Here is a 19788-nt window from a genome sequence, read left to right as displayed (position 1 = left end):
GTGGCGCAAGTTGGACTTTACCCTATTGAGGTGCTAACCTTGTTCTTTTGTTTTGCTTATTAATATGTGCAAACTACACGGGAAGTAGATATGCACTAAAAGGCTTATTCAGTTGTCTTTCTTGACCTCCGGTTTTGCCGACAATGATAACAACTTTTCAATTTTACATGCCACCCCCCTGTATATTCTTACATATTTCCGAGCATATTTCGATAGAACATGGCACTGCAACATTACAATGACACCTCATATGTCATTTTGACATTTTAATTTGAGTATATTTGAATTTTTAATCTAGCGTGTCATGACTATGTTAAAACAATCAATACTCGAGGAGACTTGGAAAAATCGATATGACCGCCTTATGTTTTTTAAAGCCTTTGCATCAAGTATATGTTTTTAAATGGAACAGGGGTGGCTTGTTAGCATATTCTTAAAATGTTTTTACCGCGGTTTTTACCAATAATTTGATACCACATACTTAATGCAATTTTAACAAATGGCTCCGTAATAAATAAAAACGTCAAAATTAAACAATGACGTTGCCTTTATACTTTTAACATAGTCATGGCACGCTATAGGTTAAAATCTCGGTTAAAATTTATATATTTTATGATTAAAATGTCAATGCTGACATATAGGTGTAGTAATGTAGTACCTATATAAGAATATACGGGGGTCCCATCTAAAATTCATGGTAATTTCCAGTGAAAGCGAAGGCCACAAAAAAACGTATGCAACTTTTAATGCATTGTTACATCCCATCTCGCATCCCATACTCGGTTGCCAACTTTAATTTTTTTAATATAAAAAATTAAAAAAGTGATTGGGAGGGGGGGCAACCAAGGAAATTATTGTTTTATTACACAGCATTTGTTTTTTGATGATTATGTTAAATCAAAGCTATAACTCAAATTTTAGTTGAGAATCACTACATAAACAAACGAGTAAAAAAACGATCATTTGAGATATAGAGATGCAATTCCAAACTGCCCTACGAGTAATCCTTCTGTGCAAATTTTCAGATACTTACTAACATCATTTTCCCATGTACTCACCTAAGTATCGATTCAGCTTGTCGTTTGACACCATGTATGCCGAATTTTATTTATTTTAATGATAAGTGATATTATTATAATAATGAAAATAAAATGCTTATTTTGATCATAAACAATTTTAAATATTATATAACATTAATAATAATTTAATTTCAAATAATTTCTTGGTGATCATTTTAAAAGTACAAAAACATTTTTTAATGATTTTAAAAGGCCATAGACAATCCATAAAACTCCGATATTTGAATGTGCACCTTTATAATATAGGAGTTAATTACATGCGGTAAAAATACAAACGTAACCTCGAATGTAACAAAAAAAATCTAAAAATTCTAGAATATTTATGATTATTGACTCAAAAATAACAGTAAACGGTAATAATGGACTTACAGAGCAAAATATTTCAGTTTGCTGTTTGTTGTCAAGCACAACTTGTGTATTCAAAACAAGAAACAGCATCAACCTCGACATTAACAGAAATCCTACCATAAGATTATTACATAAATAGATCATGAAAAATGTAAAGAGCAATTTCTCAAAACACAAACCGAAAAATGGAACAGTTAAGACCGAGGTTTCGATTCTATCATCGAGCGAATGCGAATCAGTAAGTAATATTGATGATAATCTCGACAATAATTGCTAATTTCACAAGGAAAAGGAAAAAAGCCTAAAGAGAAGTTACAAAAATAAGCAAACTGTTGCTTTGCATAGACGTGGAAGTAAGCACAAATGGTAAATCCGCCCCAACTGCGATACGGGCGAAAGTGTATATCTATTTTATGTATTACGCTTGACATTGATTGCACATGTACGAACACCTCTAAAAGGTTTATGCATTCATAAGCATATTTTTGCATATTTATTGCTGGCCAGTTATTACTAACTTTACATGGTTTTCTTTCGTTGGTTCGTTACAAACAGTTAAAATTCAAGTTCTCGTCTAGTTGGTCGCGAAACATAGGTGGTTTGAAAATGAACCAATTAAGTTAGTATACCTGATTCAGAATTCAATGTACCAAAACTTATTTCCCGAGTTGTTTCCATTTCCATTATACCTCTGCCCTTTTTTTTGGAAAAGTTCGATTCTGAAAAATCACGATCAACATCACGCGAGCACCGGAAATATTTTGAACGAGATATTGAATCCCCAATTTAGAATTCAATGTACCAACTCGTAGATATTGCACTTTTACTATTTATATTCTAATCCGAAAAATCATGACCAATTTTAATAAAACATTCCGACAATTGCCAACAAGATACGATGATTCGCATACGATTTTCAGTAGGGGAATTTTTTGTTACTCAGCTCGCATTCGGAAACACGACTTTTAATACAGCTCATATTCATTAGCACTGGTTGAAATCGATTGGCGAAGGTTTGACAATCGCATTTATTTATAGATATTTTTTTAAATTTTAACCAAAGATTCTTCTAGTAAAGACAAACATATCGCATATTCAAAGTTAGGCTTACTGCCTTAACTTACAGTGTTTCGAATAGCTTCCGGGTGAATAAAATGAGTTTAAGTAAATTTCTAGGTAATTCATACTTGTAGCTACTTTTTAGACGATTCTGCAGCAAAAAAACTTAAAAGTTTAAAAAACTGGAAGACAAGTTGGAAAACACTTAAGTAATATAAAAAATGAATTTGCAACCCTTTTGCATAAACGGAACATGTGAAAAATGGAAAAAAAACAACAATACGCAGTAATTATTCTCACACAATTAAATTTATTTCCAATCTTCTCAAATGTATGCAAATTTGTGTGCAAATTCGGGTGCAACGAAAAAGAATGCAGCGACCGAACTTCTGCAGTCGCTCATCCTAAATCGAGCCATAAATAGTAAATATTAACCGCGCACTAAGCTGCTAGATAGTTGTTTAACTTTAACATTAACATTATTCATTATTGTGGTTTATTGGTGTGTTCATTCTTTGAAATTAAGTTTGTTAATGTCCCCTTTTCAGATGGCCATCTTACTTTGTTCCCGTCTTCTTCGAAACTAATTTTTCAATTACGGGAGGCACATACCGAGGTAAGTAGGTTTCTCAGCATTAAAAAAAATGATGATTACTTTATTGTGATTTTTCCTCGGATTTTTCTCGAGTTTTTTTTATCTTTGCGTTGTCAACAACATTGTTGATACAAATTCGGCATCCACCAATGTGGGTCCCTTTTTTTTAACATTTATGTTTCAATTACAAAACAAGGAATTCGGCAAAATAACATGTTAACAAAGCCAGATAAGCAGCGGTATTCTATATATTTTCCATACGTAAGTGCTAGCAATATCATCACTTATTTTTCTGGCTGCTCGTATGCAAACAAATATGTCTTAATTGATTTGTTTTGCAATTGCATTAGGTAACTGCTGTAGTACCCGAAGTGGTACCCTAATTAAACAACTCTTTGGAAACCCCTCGTAACACTTCTCCATTATTTCAGTATTACCCGCGATAATTGCGCACCTATTGAGGAAAGTAACTGAAGCTAAATTTTTTGTCGACGAAATAGAAGTTTGAAGTTTTGTCCTAAATTTAATTTGGTTTGTAGGTACTTTATTATTTTAATTTCGTTTGTGTATGACACATTTTTGCACTACTTAAGTACATTTCTTGTGCCATTTTTGCTATTTTTTCAACGTCTGCCTACCGATTGGCAGGAGAGTGCCTCGCTCAATACTGATAAGGTGGTATCACAAACAATTCGTGATTGCGGCTCGCTGCAGACACTTGTCTCTGATTACCGAGACAGCTATGGAAAAAAACGTAAAGGATCATGCAGATGAAACGCAAAAACATCAAAAAAAACTAAATGTACACTTTTACACATTCACCTTATCATTAGTTTTTCTAGTAAAGATGTTACAAGTCAAATTAATTCGCAGTCAAGCCAATTACGCTTAACCTTGATAACCATATCTGAATACCATTTGTCTTTTTCAAAACAGTGTAGAACGATAAAGCTATCGTTACATTTTGGTTCTACCTGACTCAGGACCCGTCTCCGATAACACAAATTTAAAATACAACTCACTGTGTGAATACCTATTTTGCGATCACATCGTCGCCGATTTTATGCAGCCTACGCGATTAACGTCCATCAAGCATAATTGACTTTCCGAAACAATTGATGATGATTATTTACGACTCTCATTTTTTACACATTTAGGTTATTAGGTAACTACGATTTATTTATCGTATGATGCAATCAATATCAGTTTCGTATTACGCTTACGAGAAAAATAGGAATATTGTTTACTTACGATTGTGCCTGTCGTGTCTCGTCAGCACCCCAAAATCCATTTTGAATAAACGCTATTTCCTAACACCTATTATTATCACTAAGTACATCCCGTATACTAAACATTCAGTGCTAAATAAGGTACCTTTAAACACCGCACTAAATCAACACCAACAATAACAGTTATTGCAACACTTTTCGAAATATAATTAACTACAGTTAAACGACTACCTAATTCAAACACTAACAACAATCACTATTAGCTACATCAAATCAAAAACGAAGATTGGCTAAGGGCACCTTCACTACAACAGTACGTAAAAATGGCGCGAAACGTATTTACTATTCAATCGTTCAACGTAGAGTACAACTACATTGAAGAATGACTAAATCCGAACTAGAGAGAGAGCCGAAAGCGGTAAAATACGCGACCGCGCACACGTTAAACCCCGACAATTTTCCTCCTGGCTCGGTGAGTGCTATGCCAGCCAATTCATTGGTTAGTAGATTACAAACGTCAATGTATTATCTGTACGAACGTACACCTTTTGCACGTGGGCGAGCTGTAGTAGTCGCGTCGTAAATAACGTTATTTTTGTTTATGTTTACATAGAATGGCGCGGTATTATGCGTGCTCTCATTTGGCTACAATTCAGTTAAATTTGTTTAGTTCATGTAGGTAAATTATATCTCGTTAAGGGGATTTCGCAATCGAAATAAATAATTATGATAACATGAGGTTGAAACACGCACTTTCTCTTTTACTTGTAATCATTGGAAAATAATTACAGGGCTGCTACCAATAACTAACCTAAATGTAATGCTATTTGGTATGGTTGGAAAGCATTTTTTCAGAGCTTTCCAACGACGTATCACACATGGGGGGTCACTATTTAAGATTTAAAAGTTTGGGTGGCTGGGGCGCAGGGGGTTGGAGGGGGTGCGTCGCCAACTATGTCATTGTGATTCCCCCTCCGAATTACCGAAACGGATTTTGACTTTTTTAAATATCTCGTTTATTTACTAAGATATGGGGGGTGGTAAGTTTTCAAATTGTCACCCTGTATATAAGGTTTTCCCTCCGGTTTAACTTCCATTTCGGAAAGTTCAAGAACTGATGAGGAGCTATCCAGAACTCTAGGTAGAAACAGGTACTTTCTCCCCAAGAAAATGTGTATTTCTCAAAACCAAATGTAAAAGTCTTTCATATCTTTTTATGAAACGATGCCAGCCAAAACTGTATTCGAGAAACTTTCAGAACGCTTGAGGGGCTAGTTGGAACTCCAAATCAGAACTGAAAAATTTTACCAAGGAACGGCTCAAAAACGGCCAATAGGTACGGCGAAAAAAATTTACAATACTAAAGATTAAGTTTAAAATGGCGTTGTGCGTTTGGTAACATTTCTGGGGAATCTGACTGCATTCGAATACGATGCGTTGTCCTAATTCTTCTAAAGATTGAGGTCGCGTTTGAATCCCTTCACTCAAAGGTTGAATAAATTCTAGATTTCAAATGGCCCCACAAGAAAAAACCTAACGGTGATCTAGCTGGCCACTAGATAACGTCAAACCCATCTATCAGCCGGTCCGTAACTAGATATGACCGCGCCCTTGGCGGCACTTCAAGTTTGCGCCCCCCCCCCACCACACCTGCGCGTGGGGGGTATTAAAAACCCCCCAACAAAAACGCAAAGACCTCCCAGTCCTTCTCCGAAAAATTTCTTAAGTCCAAGGTTTGAAGCTTTTTGATCCGAGAATTTCGCTTCTTTAAAACATGGAGAAAAGATTACATAATACAGTGTGTCCAAGATAAGAATGAACATCATGGACACATCGGAAACCATAACAAGTACACAGTCGGTTAAATTAGAAGAGTTGCGCATTTTAGGACTTAATAAAACGATGTTTTAAAAATGCGGAAATTCCGATCAGTTCCGAAGATATTAAAAAAAACTGAAAGTAACTTTTTTTAAGCTTACGATTTTACAAGATTTTCGCTGCGATGTTTCGTCTTTGAGAAACCATCAACTTCATATTTTTAATGGACCGGAAAAAGTACATAGGTAATGTACTGAGTAGCATTTTTTATTACGAATACAATTATGTATGGTACAATATGTCATTTAGGAGAACAAATTGTTTTTACATTTTGTCAACGCCTACTAAACCAAAATGTTAAAAATTTAGTAACAAGCAATTTTTCTGAGCTAAATAATAAATAATTTAAAATTTTTAACATTTTACGGTAGTAGGCGTTGACAAAATATCAAAATAATTCATTGATGGTTCCTTTAAATGATATAGGTGATAAAGAATCTTATTGTGCCATACATCGTTGTTGATGGTTTCTCAAAAACGCTAATTTGTACAGCTTAAAAAGTTCCTATGAGGAAGTGTTATTTGTTTTTTGATATCTTTTCAAACAGGGGCCGGCGAAATGATTAAATTTTTTTTTCGGAACTGATCGGAATTTACAAATTTTTAAAATATCACTTGACTTGTTTGCTTTTCCTTCTTATATTGGACACACTGTATATATTACATTGCCATAAGGAGGCAAAAGGGGGGAAGGGCAGAGGTGAAGGTAAAACCACTTTGTAACGACCTAGCTATTCACAGTCACAGTACGTACAGTATTAACAATCTGGAATAACATTTGTTTAAATAACCTCAATTTTTTTCCTAATACACTAATGTAAAAAGAAATTTTTTCAATGCCAATTTTGCGCCTCCCCGGTAACTGCGCCCTTGGCTAGCGCCCATCTCGCCACCGCCTAGATACGGCCCTGTCTATCTATAAGGTCCAAGAACTGTCTAAAATTCTGTGAGAAGGAGCCCCGTTTTGTCGGATTACCGGGAAAAAAAAAAGATCCAACAAGACAATCTATACATAGATACCAGACCAAACGGTTGATTTTGCAGGATGTTGTGTATGTACTCTGCTCTGCTCTGACCAATATCGACAATCATGTCGATTGACTGTACCATTTACAAGGAAAATACATTCCTCGGAAAAACAAACGTTAAACAAGAAATTAACGTTATTCTGGTGTCAAAAACCTGCAAACAACGGTCGGTGTCATCTTCATTGAGTTCTTGTACCAAAACGAAACTTAGATATTTTATACGGATGAAATTTGTTTTTCTGATTAAAAAAAAACAAAAATGTGCTGTATCAGGGGCTTCTTAGTTATTTAAAACGAGATGATTTGTGCGGGCTCTGTGACGAAATAAGCCCGACCAATCAGCTGCTAGAACCATTCAGATGCCATCACAACTTGGCAATATTGTAGGAGAACTTACTTTCGCGTGGAAGTTTGGGCCTCGCAAAAGGTTACCGGTTCAATTATATGTGATTGGTTGTAGATTTATGACGTATTTAGACTGAAGCATTTCAAATTCGGCCTAAAAACACAGATTTTCAATAATTTATTTTGGGTTTATTTTACTCCCAAATAAAAATTGAGGATATACGGATCTTTTCATTTTTAACGTACTTTGTAGATCAGAAATAAGAAATGAAGACGGGATGGCCCTATTGCACGGCCCGGTAGGTACGCATTACTTACACATACACTCCTCGTCTTTCTACAACCGTTTTACAAGTCCTCATTTGCTCCCGGCCAAAGTGAGATGAAAACATACCTTTTTACAAATAAATTTGCAAAAATGCGCTAAATAGAATAGAAGTAGAACCAAGAAGTAGTTAAACCTTCATGCTGTTCACTGTTCATTGCTGCATTGTAAAAAATATTCAGTGGAAATGTTTTCAAGAATTATGAAAAAAATATACATCTCCATAACGAAGCATTTGCGGACCCATTTTCATAGGACATTTTTGACTCGAATTTAGCCAAGGAACGGAACATTTTGTAAAGTAAAATGTTGTATCTTTCCTTGCGGGACGCCCTGTATATGCGCATGCCCACCACCGCAGTTACTCTGTAGCCGCTCGTGTACCGTGGTTCGTGTGTGTAATTGTGTATTCTAACCTCTTCATTAAAAATGGGCGAGGTCATCTACCTCTCTAAATAAGCCAATTAAAAAGTTGTTAAAATTGGGGATTATTAATAATAACCCGCATGTGATAATTAAAAAATGTCTCTGCAACACGAAGCCGAGCAATATTTTAGTAAGTTAAACCCGATAGCCAAAAGACTGCACGTTGACTTAAATACCACCAAAGCTGCCTATGACAAATTATGGTCGACACTAACAGAAAACGAACAGAACCAAATCTTAACCGAAAGCATAATGAAGCCGGAGGTGTGTTTAAAGTACAGTGTACTAAATCGCAATGGCGAAATTAAAAACAGTTACGCGTTAAAAATGATTTCCGATGATAACTTTTCATATCGAGACGAGCATTCTGCTCCATTTAGTTTTCGAACGCCTAGTCAGAGAGATCTGAGATTATGCGAAGGTAGTAGCGAAACTGAAAATGTTGTTAGTAAACCGAAAATACTAGCTCAGGTAACATCTTAACATTTTTAGTTTTGTACTTATATGTATTTATATTTACAGATTAGTACCAAGTCAGTAACCTGTGATACGTCTTCGTCATCATTATCATCATCGTCATTCAATTTACCCAAGACTGGTCTTGATTTATTAGACAATTGGTAATATCAGTTAAGTATTTGAGCATAGGTACCTATTTATATTGCACCTTTACACAAATTTGTAATTTATGTATCATCTTTGTAATATCTATTAAACGTTTTGTACAATGTTTCATTAAATGTTTTGTAAAAAAATGTAGCAGGTAGCTTAGTTGTAAACCTCACGCAATTTGGATTCCACCTCTTGTAATGCATACAAGGTGCCCCATTAACTTGGATGTAGCATAGCTTCTCTTATTTGAAAAACAAAAGATCACTTCTTTATCTAAAGAGAGGCTGTCTTATTGCGACAGTTTCAGTTCTCTAGATGTATACCACAGTCTCTTGATTTGTTCGGTTGGGGTTGCCCACTTCAGGGTGTAATCCTGATCACGGCTGTATAGTCCCCTAGTGCACACAAATCAAAATCTTTACCCATTCATTTCAGTATACCTGCTGTATGGTAGAATCACGAGTAATCACATGGTGGGTATACTACTAAAAAATATTGCAAACTATAATCGCAGATTCTGTGCTTAGCCTTTCCCCTCAAATTCTTAGATTAACTGCAAAATGAATATTTCTGAAAGATTATGGCCTAAAGAGCTAGCGAAATTAAGAGATAGGTACCTACAGTGGATAAATTACCAAAAAATATAGTATACTCTTGCACACTTGCCTATAATAATCAAGGAGTCGACTTGTCCTTGATCGATCAAAAAATGAATATCTCTGAATGAATATAGCCGTGAAGTTACCGGAAAAAACAATTATGTTAACCGGTTCAGTGGAGCCTTTCTGATAAACTTAAAACGACACGTGCTGAAGTTACATCCTATAAAATCGCTTTCACCTGTATACTGTGGCAGTCGAGACACATCTAGACTGCGCTAAAATTGTGTCTCTAGTCACGTAAGACTTGCAGATGTGTTGCACATTGACTCCCTCGGTCCTGCGCAAACGCAAGCGCGCTAAAATTTGAATATGTATACAGTGTAAGGGGTAAATCAATCATTGGGGTAAATAATACACATAACCTGCAAACGTTATAATTGAATTCTGTTGTTATCTACATTTCAAGTACATGGCTAAGAATTCCTAGAATATGCCAAAGGTGATAGAAAGAAACTGTTTTGGTAAGTACTGTAACAGTTAATTAGAAATAATTAATGAAACCTACTTACAGCAATAACGTTACAGACCAATATTGACCTAAGGTAGAGAGAGTTGGGTGCTGAACGAATCACAAAAAACCAGACTACATGCTACAGAAATGAAGTACTTGCGAAGGGTAAGGGGAGTTGTACCATATAGTACATGGCTATGTGGTCTAAGATTGTAAACGAAAAAAACAAAGTGCAATCACTTACACTGATTTAACTTTTTGTTTATACTATTAATCTGATTCTTGATGCATGAGTTTACTTTGAAAAAAAACACCTGTTGAAATGCAAGTGATAAATAAGGAAATAAAGAGAGATTGTGGAAGAAGTGCCGCAATGGCTGAACGAATTGGGATGCGAATTCTGGCACCCGATAAGGGCCCCCCCCTGTGCCTGTCGCATTTTGTAAAATGATTACGACGAGAGTGTCTTTTTACTTGGTTTGCTTATGACTAGCTATCCTTGTTTGTAAAGATGGCAGGTGTCAGAGAAGAGATGTCAACAACGAGGGTATTTACAGTGGAGATCGGTACCCAATCCTTGGCAGCAAGCCAAATGGAAGTGATAAAGTTGGTAAGATTCGTTTTAATTTGAAATTTACGATTTGAACTTGGAATTGTGTAAGTAGTCCTGCCACGAGTAAAGGTTTCGTCAAACTGATGCAGTGGAACTGTTTGTACAGCTAAGAAACGTAGGTCTAGCGCACAGAATTAAGTTTAACGAAGTAACGCAGAATTGACAGTCTTCCCGGAAGTACCAGGATATACAATGAAATCGTCACAATCGTAATATGAATGTTCTGCAAGTCAGTGATCATTTCTCTGTATTAAACGTAGAATTGAACGCAGCTGACATAACCTACTTCAACGGATTAATATGAAGGGTAGCAAAATGACAAGAGCCCTATCGTGCCTGATAAATAAATCGGAAACTAAATATACCGCAGCAAGTTGTTTTATTATAAACCATCGGTGCTAAGGTACGTCATATGTTAAAGCTGGCACAAGTAGGTGCTTACGTTCACCAGACGAAGCACTACCCAAAGACAGCTGAATACTCTAGCAAGGTTTTTCTCACGAGTTCCTGTGTGACAGCACTGTCGAGGTGTAAATACCACTGTACGTCGACTCACAGTGATGTGTAGACCTCGACAGTGCTATCAAACACCCATCTTTAGGTAGCGCTAATGAAGCACTTCGTCTGGTGAACGTAAGCATTATCGTAACCGTTACCACGAAACTTTTAAAGGTCTACAAACTTACCCCACATCAACATATCAATGAAATCTTAGGCGTCTTGATTCCAAACACGAAAAAGATACACAAAACGTTAAGTTTTAAACGCAAACAAACGAATTTAAAATAGGACGCCATCTTCTTGTTCTTCCGATAACATTTAACATGACATCGAAAAGACCGATTTGCGAACACTTCCCCGCCGGTTTTTGTTAGTTTAAGGGTTGAATTTAACAACAAAGTCCAAATTTACGTGTTCGCGTCCCGAGATCCTACACGCAAACGCCGATTTAAATTCGAACGAAAAGGAGAAGGGTCCCCATAACTTTTCGTAGTAAAAGATTTCGTTTTAAACATCGATTTACGCATGATGCACCGAAACGAACTATGTTCCACAATCGTCTCCGTCTTTTATTTGACTTTTTTTAAGTTTATTTTAATATCGCACTTCGTAAATTAGCAGAAAACCGAAAAAATACAACACGCTTGGAACGACACCAACGACATATTGATCACGTGACGAAGATTGTGATCATGACGTCACAACAGCAAGACTCGCTACGATTCGCCCGTTCCAAAAAATGGTCCAATCAAATGCATCCGGCTTTTTGTTTACTAGTTATTCCCGGAATTCTAAAGCGATGGCAAATTTACTTCCCAAGATCTAAAAACTATTGCTATTGCAAAACGTTTTCACACAGAAATGGCCAAAATCACTTCTCTGTTTCCCCTTTATTGGTTTATACATACATCGTACGTGGGCGAATATCCGTGTCTTTTAATCCAAAACGTAAACAAAGCAATTTCATGGAACCAAAATACGACCCAAACGAACAAAAGTTGCCCTAAATCGTCTAATGTGGAACTTCCCCATATTCCCGTGAGGTCCGGGCGTAAGGAACCCCCCCACCCCCCGAAACAAATTCATACATCAATCGTTTGTGACTCCCGGTACCGCGTTCTTGTTTAAAAACATTCAGCCCTAAGGGCACCCATGACAATTTATTATAAAAGACCATCAAACCTTCCTTTCCCTACCCGTACGGCCGTACCCCACAGACTTGCGGTGTTATGGTTCGTGGTCCTTTCTTGAACGTTATGGACAAGTGCTAAAACCATTAAATATTTTGGGGGAGAGTGATGAAGGGAGGGGTATCTGGAATACCTACCCAGTAAATGAAAATTCAGCGTTCCTTTCCCTACACCTAGCATAACATTTTCGTACGCTAGAGAGGATGGCTCAGACTGTTCCTACAATTACCAGAAGATATTTTCGTGGATATTTTGATGAGAAGATTCGTTGCTCTCGTTTGGGATAAAATTATTAATTAATAAATCTACGATCTCCCCAATATTTTTGGAATGAGAAGATCGTGGATTTATTACTTAATAATATTAATCATAAGATGTTCGTGCGCTGTGACTCCCAGTGCTATGTTCTTGAGGCTCTCCCTCAAAACGTGCTGCCTTAGAAAGTTGAATTTTCCTTTTGTAATGCGAGCATTTTGTGGAGAAAAGGTCAGGGGAAAGCGACGTAAGTTCTGGAAAAAGCAGTCATGGCGCTTCCAGTAACTTAGAGCGAAAAGCTCGGTATCGTTGGTCCCGACCACAAAAACTTTTCTCAGTTTTTAGCGATACCTGACTAGCCGTCTGTCAACCTCCTAGTGGTGCCCCCTCTGGTAACGATCTCAACCCTCCTAACGGAACTCTGATGAGATTGCCGAATGACAGTATGGCGAACCAAATCCAAGTCAGGGTGGAAGAGCCGACGCCGAGAGGACGGCCTGGTCAAGGGGGAACTTGGTCATTGGACAGTGAACTCTGGGTACCGGGCGCCTCTCAATTTCAAGTAGCCTTCTGATTGTAAGGGGAAGCTGCCAGGGACCGTTGAAAAGCCTAATACTCGTGGGAAGGTCGTATTGGACTTAATACAAAAACCACTCAAGCTGTAACGGGGGACTCGCTACCTCCAACCATCACTGACCAAGGATTGTCCATCGAGAGGGCCTTATTGGCCTCTGACGAAGACCACTAGTCTAGACAGTGTTACCGCATCCCTCTCTCTCTGAAGACTCCTAATTCTTGGGTAACAAAGCCTCAGGGGAGACAAGTGAACTAAACAATGCTGTGGAAGGCCCACCCCACAAGTAAATCTTTGTGGAGCCCTTTGTAAGCGGTTCAAAAAACTCATAGGCTGCTGGGTATAATCCAAACGAAGCTGAAAAATCAAACGGTACCCTCAGGAGTGCTGGCAAGTTCAAAGCGAGAAGCCCAGAAAAGGGAGCAGGACAGTTATGTCTCGAGTTATGTCCTCATATGGGAGCGCAGATAATACCCTCAAAAAATCTCGTTCCATCACTTCTCAAGCCATGGAGGAAGGTGGAGGTGCTTCCACAGCTCCAAAAAAAAACTTCGAATCTGAAGTACAATCACCACAACAGCACTAGCAGCTGCTACAGGGGCAAAATGCAAGAAGCTATGGTTAAGCATCACAGTTGAGGCAACTTGTGGCCAGTTCACCCGGGCTTAGGCAGACACCTCACTGTAAAGCAGGACATTGCCCTCATTCAAGAACCTTTGGGTTGTTAAATCAATGGTTTCTGGTTTTGGGGGCACAAAACCGTTATTTTGATATACGATAAGAAAAACCTAGAACAGAAGGTAGAAGGTATTTGTGTTCCTAGCCACCTTAAAGCTCTTCTGCTGGCACACCTGTGGTGCTCGTGATATCTGACTATACAGTTAAGCTGTGACATACAGAGGGTAAAGCTAAAGTAATAGTAGTATCAGTATATCTGCTAATAGCACCAAATATTTTGAGGGAGACATGTAGAAGTTTATAGCTTGGTTTATAGTGACTTATCTGGTAGAGTATGTTAATTTATTTTCCGTACACCATGATGGTAGAAGGGTTTTGATTATAATAAATACCTAATAACGTTACAATTCTTGTTGTTTATTCCATATTATGCTGTAAAGGATCGTGACGGTTGCTTTCAAGTTTGGACTATTATAATGTAACTCGAATTTACAGTGATGACCGAAGGCTTTATTAATTCCAGTGCGTTAAAGCAAATTCAAATGTAAGCGCGGTTGCGTTTGCGCAGTACCGAGGGAGTCAATGTGCAAGACATCTGCAAGTATATTACATGACATAACCTCAAATTTTATTTAAATTGTGTTATTGAATATAATTTTAATATTATAAAGATGCCCAAGGTTGTATCACGTAGTATTGCTTGTTCAGATATTAAAGATCAGGAAGAATATGGAGATGAGAAACCTTTACACATATATTACTGCTTATGCGGCCAAATGACTCTAATACTTGGTAACAGATTTATTGTAACTCGATGATTACTGAATTATATATTTACAGACTGTGCCATGGAAAAACTACCATTACGCAAACGTGACGGAGCACGAGTACTTGACGGAGTAAATCACGCACATAAAATCACATACGATATTGATGAAACAGTATATATTAAACGTCCCGAAGGTATTGAAAGGCAACATCGTTTGAAATGCAAAAAATGTGGTCTCTTACTTTATTATAAACACGATCCCAACAGCACAGTAAATTTTATTGTCAAAGGATCCTTAATTAAATCATCTAAGGAGGGTCCTATCGCGGACATTTATAATCAGGTAGCAGTAGAAAAGCCAAAAAAAATTATGGTTACTAAGCATACTAAAAATATGGGCAAATTCAGTTCAGTTACCGTATCAACGATTGATGAAGAGGAAGACGAAATTGAAGCGGTATTACATTCAAGTTGTTATATAATATTAAAGCATTGTTTTGTAGCGAGAGGTAGCAGATAGTTACGCCAATAATGCGCGAATTATCGAGAAACAACTGGAACGGAAGGGGATGAACAAAAGAAAACAGGAATCGAAACAAACACAATTAGAGTTGAAGAAAGTACGAGGTACACTAATAGATAAGTAATAAGAATGTTTTATTTGAAACATGTGTAAACAAAAACGAAACTGCGCCCTTATTTAAAAAATCTCTAGTAAGCTAACTAAAGAATACTTCGTTGTATAAATTATAAAAGTTTAACAACCTATAAGCTTATTATTAATTTAACATAACGAAAGATTCAAATATACAAAATTTTATTCAAAATTCATGTCTTTTTACAAATTTTTCTTTGACTAGAGTTAGTGACTTAAAAGTAGTGGTGTGGTTTCTTCGGCTCGTCGGACAATCCGATTACCTACTTGTCGAAAATGCCGATCGTGCAGGTACAATGTACTTAAACTCATATTACTAGGATTATTAGTATTCGATGGCCCCTCCATTCTGACCGGCGCACCGTAATTGGAACTATCGTTTAAATCAACTTGAAGCATGTAATCTCCGCTACTTTGCGGGACTATCAAACTGCTTTCGCGTTGCACAGCCTGTACGAATTGTTGCGCTTCCGATGGCGGCCTCCAGCATGGATTTGTAAGTGTGAAATGTACGAGGGATAACTCGGTTTTGCCGTCTTCCGCCTGGGTGTACTGATCTAAGGCGGTTTGTCCCTGAGCTCCCTGCCATTCGGGGTTGCCGTGCTTACGGACGTCCATTTGTGCGAAACTGCACACGTCTCCAACACCGACCTGAAGCATTTGTATAATTATAATAACGAAAAATGTCATTCCATAGTAAGATCTAGTAACTCCACTTGCAAAATTTCAAAGAACAAAGTCATACAAAGACAAAGTTGTAGATGATATGAATCCAGATATTTCGGTATCAAACATTCCAGCAACCTACCAACTAAATTTAATGATTATATTTTACGATAATCAGAGACAATGTTTGCAGTAAGTGGGGGGGATTTTTTTTGTTTATGTTCTTATGTTTAGTCCAGTCAAATTACGGTTTGGGCTAGATGTGGTCACTTCACTCAATGAAACCAAGCGTATCGTAGGTAAAAAAAATCCGCTGAATCTGAAAATCATAGTCCCCCTGGCGGGAAGCTCCCGGAACACATTGTTATAAACATAAAACTAAGTAAAAATGAGAAAAATGTCGTGTTTTTTCGCATTTGACTTTGAATATCTCGTTAACTATTGCTCTGAGGGAAAGAATGAATAGAAATGAACTTGTTTAGAATAAAATTTTCCATAAGATGCAGTTGGTCCGGAACGCTCATTTTCGACTGTTATTGTTTTTATGGCACAGTGTTACATTGTAAATTGCAAAATTGTGGCAATGTAAACGTAAACTACCACAATTTCAATTGACAGGTATCCTGAAAACAAAAAAAATCCCTTTGTTTTGAAATACATTGGCATTACAATATTCCCCAAAAACATAAAACTCGGAATGAAGTTACCAGTAATTACTTAAATTTAAATATCGTATATCTATATCACATAAGCTAGTATTTACCATGGCACAGTAGAAGTTCAAAACTTACCACAGATACAGTAAAATTGCGGAAAAAGTCCACAATATCCAATGACCGCGGGTAAATGTGTCTCCATAAAATATACGGTGTGATGATGGGCGATAGGAGTTCTTCGAGTAAACCCACGATTCTATACTGGAAAAGTTGTTGAAATTCCTTCCTCACGCGAAGTGTGTGCGCTTGTCCTCGCCAGCCATCCGGAAGATAGTGAGTGTGCGCCAGCACGTTTGAGAGTAGAGTTTCCGGACACCATGCCTGAGTTTCGTCGGGAATTAGTGCTCGACACACCGCTAAACCCGCTCCCAAAACCGTAATGGTGGTTAAAATGTGTTCAACTGCTAAAACATCCTCGTCGTAGACGGTCAAAACAAGTAACACTGCTAGTATTGCACCAAATATAAAGGCGAAATTATTCGCAATTATCGTTACCATAGGAGAATTAAATGCAGATAGGTAACGACTCGCAGGACGATGGGCACGATTTAAACGTGCCTGTAATTCGTGATCTAATTCGTTAAAATGTCGAAGGTATAATCTACCATATAACGACCAGGTTCTTATTCCTAAAGTGCCTGGCTCCCTTTTCAGAATTTCTGCATGACTGAAGAAAGCGTAAAGTATTTGCCAAAAGAATATTAACGGCGATAATACTAAATTTGCTAAAGCTAACCATAATACGAGACGTCCAAATTTATTCGCTAATTCGTGTCTAAGATTAGGTTTTTTGTATTCCTCTCGTAGATGCCACGGATTTTGAAATGGAGACCAAGGACTCGAGAACAATAGCAATTGCATATTATAACGCAATCCACGCGTCCAATACACCGCTTCACCAATTATGGGAACTTGCAGTCGCGGTTGTAACAGTCGCTTATTCGCCATAGCGACAAGGTAATTCTGTTGCCTTAATATACGATGATAAATATCCAACTCTGTCAATTCCTTCTTATGTATACACATTTGCTGTTCTAATTGCACGGCGCGTATTTTCGTTTGTACTTCGTGCCACGTTAAATTATCTAAATCACAATCGGCGACACTCAAAGCCGAATTAAAAAATTGTTTAATATCCCAATAATAAAACATGTAGTAGATGCCTCTGAATAAACGAAGCAACCATACTAAAGCTGCGGTCGAGATTCCAATCCAAGTAAATAGACTGAAACGTGCTATACACTCCTTTGCTGGATAAACCACATCACCGATCGTTACCTAAAAATTATAACGGGTTACTTTACAAGGTACCATAGAGGAAATATAATGGTACCCAAATTGAGGCCCCTTGCACACAATTTATTGTATTTTATATACATTTTGACAATATTTTTTAAATGGTTTGTAAGACCGTTTTGCGTTTGAATCCCGTGTGGCATGAAAACACTGTCCTACAGGCTACATACAATATACACAATTGATTTCTACATCCCTTTCTTGCCATTTTTTTACATCTTCTAAATCATGAAACTATCTACTATCAAAACAGGCAATCAAAAATGAGTTGCTGTCAAGTCGCCTTAGGAAATTAAGTATGATTTTTTATGTAAACAAAAATTCCAAAGGTGACTCAACAGCAACTCATTTTTGATCGCATAGTATAAGATATAAGCATAGCTCCATGATAACCATTGTCTCAACAGTATCGTTGCAATGGATACTACGCTCAATCTAAACTCAAGTTTAAATGTGACAGTGCAAATGGACAAAAGTCTGAAGTGCTATTCGCTGTGTTCTTTGATACACAGTAGGCTATGGCCTGTACAAATAAAACAATTCCACAATTAAAAAAACCTCCTAAAAAAAGCACATTTACAGCCCTGTGATTGTGATATATATTGCAAAGCTGTCAAAACTGTAAATAACTTTTTCAACAGCATACAAAACCACACCACATGCGGCCAGTGGGTGCCCTGGCCTAATGTTTACTGTTGTGCCATTGCTTATTAAGGGCATACGCTTTAGATGTGCAAGGGGCCTATTATTAACCGTCACATTATAATTGATTACCTTTGTCGAGTTTGCAAGTTTCTCATCCCCAAACAGCAGGGGAAAGTTGATGCAGTTCGTTAAAAAGGTGTACAAAACTATCACGAAGAAAAATTTAAATAAATCTAGAATCACTTGCAGCATCATACACGAGAAGCCATGCCGTTGATGGTATCTGTACATTCGCGAGAAGAACGAGTCCAAATCTTCGATGTGATTCCATCTCGCCCGTGACGATTCGACGACGTGAATTAAAACACCGCCGTCGTCGGGGTCACCGGCTTCTTGTAACGCCGCATAGCTCTGCATTTTTCACCTTTTCTTGTGCACTGTAAATAATTGAAGTATAAGTATCCTTTGTCTAAATGCAAAAACGTTTGTTTTATTATTGTAATCAGCTGATTGGTGGAAACATAAACAAAACAAAGCGTTCAAATTAACAAAAATCCACTTACCTTTAATGCAATATGAGTGTTGCATAGTACTGCTACGCAATATTACCTTGATTTATTAAGCAAATTTTAAAAATAGACTTTTGAAGATGAATTTTTGCAAACATAACAAAGGAAACGTCATTTAATAGACTAAAAATTTTTAAATAGTATGTATTACAGAGAGGGTGAACATTACGACGTTTCGCTGATAATTTTTTACACTTTACCAAATTTAAAGTACTTCCAAAATGCACTTAAAAATCACGTTGATAGGGTATGAACAATTTTTATTTACAAATTTTTATTTATAACATGATAGAGGATGACATTTGGTAATCAAACTGTCAAAAGTCAAATTCCCCTAAACATTTCGCACTCCTTTGTTTGGTCAAATATATAGGGTGGTTGTGAATGTCAGTTTTCTGATTCCATTGAAACGTTCGTCAGCGAAAGTACTTTACAGAATTGGTCACACCAATCGCTACGACCTAAAAATTGCTGCAGACACTCTCTTGAACTCATGTAGGTCAAAGCTCATGCTGGAGCAAAAGATACCCAGACAAATACGCACAAAGTTTAAAAATTTTTGAAAATTGAAAAGAAATTATATTTTTATATTGGCCGTTTGTGAAAAGTTTAAGTGGTAATTTG

The 19788-nt window shown here is 37.1% G+C and overlaps 4 protein-coding genes across 5 annotated transcripts in view; 2 read left to right on the top strand and 2 right to left on the bottom strand.

Annotated features, from left to right (window-relative positions):
• The window catches only part of LOC116170828 (growth factor receptor-bound protein 10-like), a 188285-nt gene extending 176793 nt beyond the window's left edge, over window positions 1-11492 (bottom strand). Inside the window, exon 1 of the mRNA XM_031487352.1 lies at window positions 11337-11492. Within this exon, the coding sequence (XP_031343212.1) occupies window positions 11337-11349 (13 nt within the window). The 5' untranslated portion in view covers window positions 11350-11492. The remainder of the gene's footprint in view (window positions 1-11336) is intronic.
• Window positions 8248-9047, top strand: LOC116170832 (uncharacterized protein C1orf198 homolog). Of its 2 annotated transcripts, XM_031487356.1 has the most exons (3): window positions 8248-8442; window positions 8497-8783; window positions 8835-9047. In XM_031487356.1, the coding sequence occupies exons 1-3, from the start codon at window positions 8409-8411 to the stop codon at window positions 8934-8936; spliced, it is 423 nt and encodes a 140-aa protein (XP_031343216.1). In that variant the 5' UTR covers window positions 8248-8408; the 3' UTR covers window positions 8937-9047. The 2 variants fall into 2 exon arrangements, with proteins under 2 accessions (XP_031343216.1, XP_031343215.1); XM_031487355.1 differs by having other exon boundaries at window positions 8250-8783.
• Window positions 11493-11810: 318 nt separating the features above from the next.
• LOC116170831 (UPF0428 protein CXorf56 homolog) lies at window positions 11811-15311 on the top strand. Its single transcript, XM_031487354.1, has 3 exons — window positions 11811-14640; window positions 14689-15074; window positions 15121-15311. Exons 1-3 carry the CDS (start codon window positions 14520-14522, stop codon window positions 15262-15264), a joined length of 651 nt encoding a protein of 216 aa, XP_031343214.1. The 5' UTR covers window positions 11811-14519; the 3' UTR covers window positions 15265-15311.
• Window positions 15312-15417: 106 nt separating this feature from the next.
• LOC116170827 (autophagy-related protein 9A) lies at window positions 15418-19476 on the bottom strand. Its single transcript, XM_031487349.1, has 4 exons — window positions 19159-19476; window positions 18725-19032; window positions 16730-17932; window positions 15418-15923 (listed from the first exon to the last, which is right to left on the bottom strand). The coding sequence occupies exons 2-4, from the start codon at window positions 19010-19012 to the stop codon at window positions 15480-15482; spliced, it is 1935 nt and encodes a 644-aa protein (XP_031343209.1). The 5' UTR covers window positions 19013-19032; window positions 19159-19476; the 3' UTR covers window positions 15418-15479.
• Between the last annotated feature and the right edge of the window lie 312 nt (window positions 19477-19788).

The sequence above is a fragment of the Photinus pyralis genome, unplaced genomic scaffold, assembly GCF_008802855.1.
Source record: "Photinus pyralis isolate 1611_PpyrPB1 unplaced genomic scaffold, Ppyr1.3 Ppyr1.4_LG5, whole genome shotgun sequence".
Lineage (NCBI taxonomy): Eukaryota > Metazoa > Arthropoda > Insecta > Coleoptera > Lampyridae > Photinus > Photinus pyralis.
Note: the sequence above shows the minus strand (reverse complement) of the source record. Positions and strands in the feature narration are given on the sequence as shown.